This window comes from Periplaneta americana, chromosome 17 (genome assembly GCF_040183065.1).
Source record: "Periplaneta americana isolate PAMFEO1 chromosome 17, P.americana_PAMFEO1_priV1, whole genome shotgun sequence".
NCBI classification, from domain to species: Eukaryota; Metazoa; Arthropoda; class Insecta; order Blattodea; family Blattidae; genus Periplaneta; species Periplaneta americana.
The window spans coordinates 17,096,931-17,104,923 of NC_091133.1; the positions used below are offsets into that span (position 1 = coordinate 17,096,931).

The following is a 7,993-nucleotide window of genomic DNA, read 5'->3' on the forward strand; positions in this document are numbered from 1 at the left end:
ATTTACCATTTCTAACTTGGTTGATCTAGACGAGGGTAGTGTCTTCCTTTCATCAAAGTCATTATGAAAGGTTTCTTTCATAAGCTGACGAACTAAAGCTTTTTTCTTGTGTGGACTATGTGTAAGGACAGATCATACTTTGGAAACAGCTTTTCTTAAAGCACTTGAGCTTTTATATATTCCGAGTGCTTTTTCAGGCATTGTGTTCTTTTTTGCTTTTCTACTGCCTTCTTTCTTCATTATTGTATCTTGTTCTAGTATTCTCTCTTTGCAACAGCAATTTTTCATCACTTAGACACTGGTAACCTTCTCCTTTTCATAATATTATTCTTGTTTCTTTTTTTATTCTTTTTCAAATTCCTGATTTCTTTAAATCTTCTTTCTTTTTTGCTCTACATTTTGCCACCCAATTCTTGTACAGTATTTTGTAGGCTAGGCCATCTCTTAATCTGTGGCAGAAACATTGAGACCCATTATGGTGTATTAGGTTAGGGGTCAATCCATGTCAAAGGACCCTGTATGCAAGAAAATTAAAATGTTTCAAAGTAATTATAATATCCATATTTCTAGAGTAGATGAACCTTTACACTAAATAAATAGTTAATTTATTGAACATATTAAATTATGACTTTAGCATTAATAGTATTGCTGACAATAGGGAAAATACACCCCATATGTTGCCTGCTCTGATCATCTTTGCTTGTCATTGCGTGAGAAACTTGCTGTATAGATGTTCTACAATCTACTCTGAAATTCTGGAGCAAATCAAGTGAGTTTTTCAAGTACTTAGGGCTAAACTGACTATGTTTCTGTCTGTGCTTGCTTTTACATGAATGTTTGTAACAATGTTTGAAATTTGTAGGCTATGTGTTTATTTTTTTAATTAATTTCAATAGCAGTGGTATTTTTTTTTGTAAATAAAAAATATCTATGTCACATTGCTGTTGATAAAAATATGTAATCTTAACAGTCTCCAAGTGTCACACACGCAACATTTTCAAATTAGAATTTACGTGGAATGTTAATGTTCCTCAGCAACTTCTATTATATCATCTTATAAATATCACCAACAAGTTATAATCATATTCATAATCCAAGAGAACAGAATTGTAATACTATCTTCACTTGCGTGAGAAGGAGTGTATCATTTCGTCACACACGCAACAAAAATTGACATTTTATTTTTGTTAAGTGTATTCTTCTTAAACTCAAAATTTCATAACTGAATTAATTTATGGTTCATATAATATATGAAAATAAAAATGTTAACTCTTAAAACATTTAATCTACAGTGTCTTTTGTAAGTGAATCTGCTGTCAAAATGTCACACACGCAACAGTGGAATGACCCTTAGGTTAAGTCTTAGTCTAGACAAGACAGATGTAGCCTACTATTGTAACATCCGTTACGTCTTTTTAAGATAAATAGTATGTAAATAAATACAATAAATGTAGTCATAAGTTGGACTGGACCCCATTATTACTTCCAGAAGTTTCGGCATAAACCAAACTACCGTATTCACTGCGTACGACGTATACTTTTGAGAAGAATTAATAAACTTTTTTGTAACGGATGTTACAACATGTAGGCTACTTACTTCATTCACATTTGTCTAAATATAAAACTACAACAATGCTTCTTTTGTTTCCCACCATAATGAATTCTATCCACTGATTCATTCAATTGTTTTAGGCTAGCCAATTTCGGTACCTTTTTACTCAATTTTGGTGCAGTGCTAACTGTATCATAATATGACAATGAAATACTTAAAAATACGTAAATGCTTAAAAAAATAAGTTGATATTAGAAAATACGCGAGTTTTAAGTTCTAGGCCTACCATAGATAAAAGATTTTTCAAATTCCAATTTTAATTTTTTTCCAGAAATTCTCCTTTTCACGAATTGGTTGAATTAATATTAGGTAACTTAGTATCTAATATAAAATTAGGTGACGTATCAATAATAACTGCGGAATTCTTTTTGAAAACACTGGGCCTCTAATAATAATCTGGTCTGTAGGCCTATATCAAACAATGAGACAGTTAAATTACTTACAAATAAATAGGCTAAAATAGTCGTTACGGTAGTGTGAACATTGACGATAATATTTCTTACGTTATGGCAAATGATACCGCATTATGAACTGAATCAAAACATAGCCTTGAAGTATTCACTGTATATTTAGACACTATATTTATTATGACTAAGTTACATCATGAATATAATAGAAATATATTTGTAAGATTTTCTTAAACATTTGGGGTTTTCTACAGCACACGACACTAAAGGTTTTTTTTTACCGAAAAAAGTCGGAAAATCGTGTAATTATCAGAAGGAAGGTAGTTTTGAATGTGAAGAATTCGTATAGGACGTCAGTTGACTTGAAAACATATTAGAAAATTGATAAAAATTGGAAAGAATTCATCGGCGTAACATAAAGTGATTACGGTATTTAACACGTGAAATACAGAGACAAGAACACTTTAAAATGAACGTGAAACGCACATTTCACTTCAATTTATTATACGCAGGGTGCGAATTAACGGGGGGGGGGGGGATGGGGGATCCCCCCCCTGTTGGAACGTTATCCCACACTCATAAATTCATATTCATTTATTGCATCCAACTGATCACATACATAATATTAATATTAACAACCCTGCCAGGGATAACTTCTATCCCCTATCACAAAATATAATTGTTTTAAGGGGACACTCAACTTAAAAATTGGAGAAAAAGTGTCATAGAAATGAAAAATTAAATTTCTACACTAATTTACGAGACAGAACTAAATCAATACGCAGAATTCTTCCCCTATTCATTGAGAAGTCACAGTCAAATGCACAAAGCCAAAAAATAAAAAATGATAATTAAAAGTGATATTTCAATTAATGATTGATTAAAAATTGAAATATTTTTTATTTTGAAAAGTATTGGATCTAATGAGCTGAGATTTTGCATGTTACTTTCCATGTGTATATTAAACTTTTTCTCCAAATTTGAAAAAGATTGGTCAAATAGAAAAAAAACTCCAAAATATAGTTGAGTGTCCCCTTAATACGAGTATAGGCCTACTTTATAAAGTGCAGTAGGAAAGTAAACAAAGAAAATAATATTGATGTATTATCATCCTGGCAAGCTGACAACAATCAATAACTTAGGAATTACACATATTATCTTAAGCCTGCTTATGGACATTATTATTATTATTATAATCAAGATGCAAGTAACTCAGTGCGACCAAGCGTTGAGCCGTATCGAATGAGGATAAGAATAATTTTATGTATGGTATTTTCTATCTAGGATTCTATCCCCCCCCCCCATCAGAAATCTTAATTCGTACCCTGATTACACGCAATGCATATCAAAAGACTAACCTAACCTGTCAGATTCGTATATGCAAGGCATATTAAAAGCCTAAACTAACCTAATTTAACCTGTCACAGATTCGTATATGCAAGTCATACGAAAAGCTTACACTAAAATAATCTCACCTAACCTGTCACAGTTCCCGCACCATAGAACTTAGAAAAATGAAAGTAGGAAGTTTCGGTGTCGTGTGCTAAAGAAAAGCCCTCAATACCTTCTTAAATGCTCTGCAAATACAGCTACCTTCACTGTCAGTTTTAAACGGTACTCTGGATATAACATTTTCGAATAATGTTCAATTCTGCAATTATTAATTCTATATAGGGCTAGCCTATATAATCTAAGTAATAAAAACGTCCTTAAAGATGTAATCCAAATCTGAAGAATTATATCCAATATAATATTACTAATCTTTAGTCATCTCAAAATTATGTATGAAGAACGAACAGAACTGAAATAGAGTCAAAAAACGGTGCTATGAGGACGATTTTACCACTTTTAAGCAATTAGGGCTATGTGACAGTCACGCTTTGAACAATGGACCGGATTACAAACGTCAAGAAATCATATCCAACTTAATAGAAATGTTTCATGAGTGAAAATAAGTGAAGACATTATGTAGAAAACAAAAGACCCTACCTCAATGGGAGATGGTGTTGGAGGAAGAAAGAATAAACTAAAACAAAGATAAAAATCTGTACAATTTACAATCCACGTATATCACTAAGATACAATATTTTAATTACTCATCAGTTTTCCCCTCTTTCTATCCACTTTATTGTTCCCCGTTCTCATGATTTTCGTGGAGCTTTTCCTCTCTTCTACAATATATACAACGCCTTTATTTTTTATTTTTAGTAGTTATCGTATTTAGTACACAACAAATATTAGTAATCGAGCTTCACAATCCATTTCTTCGAAACTGCTAACAGCATGTAACTCCGTTACCTACTATTTGTTATTATACTGTATTGTATTTATTAACATTCCATGGTATTCATACATTGCTTCAAAACTAGAATATGGAACAAGTCAAAAAACTTAATACTACTATAAAGTCTAGTTGAAATATATACAGAAGAGGTTTACAATATAGTCTACTAGTGCAACACAAAGTTTCAGTACCGGTATCAATTTCACGAAGCATTGTTGAATGTCATTAATTCATCTACAGAATAGACGGCGTGAGAAATTAGGTACTTCTTTAATTTGGCCCTAAATAATAATATGTTTTCAGTTTAATTTTTTATACCCATAGGGAGGCTAGCCTATTAAAAATTTTTACTGCCATATAACGCACGTCATTTTTGACGTTTGTAGTTTTATAAAGCACAATTTCACAATCGATCAGATGTAACTAAACATGAATCTATTAAATTATCGAACTCAATAATTTCCTTCTGAAATTAATTGGATTATCCTGTTTTTCATTCTAAAGAATGACCTCATTTATCGCTATTTTCTTCATAGAGTTCGAAGTGATACTAAGGATTCATAACATATTAACTCTGAAATAAAAATAATATAAACAGTGCAAGGTTTGTACCACACGTTTCCCGAATCAGCAGACAAAAACCCAAGAAAGGTATCTTGTTAAATCTTGTATTGATGACTCCTGAGGCCAATTTACACAACGCACAGTTTCTCTAACAACAGCATTGTTACAACTAGAGCACCGTATTATTGGGCTATTGCATCTATATCAGACTTCGAATGCAGCAAAGTTCACATCACAAATCTGTCAATTCCTACAACCTAGTTTCATATTCTTATCCTAAACCCTTCCAACTCTTAATGCTATGAATGTATAATCTTATATTATTTTCGAGAAATATATGCACTCAAAGATAAAAATTCAAATAGGATTTAAGTGAATGTCTCGAAGTAGTCTACCGATATTAGTCTACAGTAAAGGAAGGTACTCCAAAATTAGTCAGTTATTAAATCATAATGGGACCATGTGGTCAATATTAATAAACTTCAGAACACGGTTACCCCTTCCTTCCCTGCTTTCTAAAAAAAATCCTACCTTTTACATACAAAATAAATTATTGGCACGGTAAAGTGCCTTTTCGTAAATATGATAATGCGCATTCGACAAACATAGACAAATCTGCACTTTTTAGTATTTTAAGATAATGTTAATAGTGAGGTAATCGTATATTGAGGTTTTCCCTAGACTTACAAATGTAGGCATAATAATCTATCTTCTGTATTATCATAGTGTAAGATATGAACGACAGGTCCATAAATTTTTCAGTTGATGTCTTTCATAGCGCAATTATTGACCATAATTAGAAATTAAAAGTCGTCGCATAAAAGGATAATACAAAAGCTAAAATTAAGTGCATATTATAGTTGCCATACCTTTAAGAAGTGGGAGAGGCTGCAATTCCAAATCTGCTGAATTTCTGTACCGTGAAGATCCTTGCGACTTTTTGGTTTTCTTCTTTAGGGAACGCTTCGCAAATGGGTCTATCCTATCCACAAAGGTACCCGAAGACATGTTGTCTCTGATGTGTAGGCTAATATATCAATCTTGCACCTTTCATTAACTTGATTAGTGAAAGTTTTCCTTAGACTGCACACTACGCATTAATTCACACATTACTGATTGATACACATGGACCTGATTTTTTTTTTTTTTTTTTTTTTTAAGTATTGTTAAGGTTAAGCCTGCTTTGAAATAAAGGACACCACTGTTTTTAAATCACATCAAAACACAAACTCCAACTTCTATCGTTCACAAGATAATTACACAGAATTAACTATACGCCGATTGTAAATATACATCCAAAAACTGCGTAAGCTGTCTTTTAAAATCCATACGGCATGAATGTTAAGTTCCAATGTTGCACGCCCAGTTCAACTCAGTACTCTCCAAGCTTATCGCCTGCCGGTTGCAAGATTATTGAACACAACACGAATTCGAATACACGAACACACTCTTGACTTTTAAGAATTGAAATTTCCTACTAGCAATGCATGACACAACATTCCACATATATTGGGAGAAGAACTGGACGTTTATATTCAATCTTCCAGAGCTCAGATCACTCCCACGATCGGGAAATGAGAGATGCACAAACAGCTCTCCACCGCCATCATCTGCTGATTTTCTACTGCCTTCTTCATTTTCGTAATTACCAAAGATTTTGCCTAAACACTGAAGATATATGCCACATACTTGTATTCCAAATAAATACACTAAAATATATTATTAATTTCACCGAAAAGGTATAAAATATCACTTTTTTCACAAGTACATAAATGTTGGAAATAAAACCGTCAGAGGTACCTTGTGCTGAAAATAGTAATCTAGATATCTCGTAATTCACGAGAAGAAACAAACGGAAAGTTAGTTATTCATATTAACTGAAGATGGCACACCAGTACAATGAAAATTAGTCAAATTATAAACCATTCTGTAAGTGCAGGTAAGTTGTCGACTAAAGATCTGTAATCTGCAAATAAACTTTTAAGATCTCATGATTTCAAAATGACAATATGTATGTTGTCATTATACTAAAACTATTTAGATACATACTTGAAACACATCAGAACTTATTGGCACTTGGCAGCCTTGGCAACTAGTGTTGAATTACATCGCATGAGCAGCACAGAAAGCGCTAAATTTGATGTCAATGGCGCAAAATTGACAGCAATGTCTCCAAAACCACGTCGGGTTTATGCAAAACACGTAGTTTTAATGCCTTTTCTTACACCTTATATGGCGTAAGTTGAAAAAGTAGATCAATTAATTTTTGTCGCATATTCTTTACTTGACATCTCAAATTCACAACTTTAAAAAATCCAGTAACCACATTAGGATCATAATTGTACAGTACTAATAGCATACTATAAGCTATAGCACTCAAAGTTTGATCCTATGAGAGCAAATCCATTGCTCTGTTAATGCTGAACTTTTCAAGGAGGACGAATAAATTATAATTAACATTATCACCTAATCTACATAATCTAAGATATCTATTTAGGTCTAGTTCGTGATGCCAATAAACTTGTAACACAAGCAGGCCTACGTAGCTTGATATTGATAATGCTGACTTATTATAATTAGATTATCGTTAATCCTTCCTGATATGATTTTCAAGAAAATATATTCTTAGTTAAATTGTTTCTAATGATACTAACAGAGCTACTAATATTTTTAAAGTGGAAGCCCGTCGTCATGCTGATCCATGTTATAGAAGCTCCTTCCGTAACAAGGGAACGGTATGTTAGTGTGAAAATAAACTCAGAAGCAAAGTTCTTCAATGACTTTAGCACCGTGGAATTTGTTGATTCTTAACCTGACATCGCATAAAAAATATTTTTTAAAATAATGATTTAGTTGTTCTGCCCATGAAATAAAATTCATTTTAGAAATGCCTTTAGTCTTCTTTTCACGAAGTTCAGGAACACAATAAGAAGCAATTCTTTATAATGCAAAGAGCTCTATTCTATTTCACGCAGCGTTACGAATACTGAATACCGAACATCTTTCGACACATACGCTTGTCGAGTACCTAATATGTTCTCAGAACTAGTTTGGTATTTTACGCTGCTGGAACGTTTCTTGAACTGTTCTTTCACGGCCTTCGGAGTTTCTTCTCATATTAAAATT

At 32.5% G+C, this 7,993-nt stretch overlaps 1 protein-coding gene across 1 annotated transcript in view; it reads right to left on the minus strand.

The window, feature by feature from the left end:
* wdb (serine/threonine-protein phosphatase regulatory subunit widerborst) overlaps positions 1–6,059 on the minus strand; it is a 331,308-nt gene extending 325,249 nt beyond the window's left edge. Inside the window, exon 1 of the mRNA XM_069815633.1 lies at positions 5,737–6,059. Within this exon, the coding sequence (XP_069671734.1) occupies positions 5,737–5,875 (139 nt within the window). The 5' untranslated portion in view covers positions 5,876–6,059. The remainder of the gene's footprint in view (positions 1–5,736) is intronic.
* Positions 6,060–7,993: the final 1,934 nt, after the last annotated feature.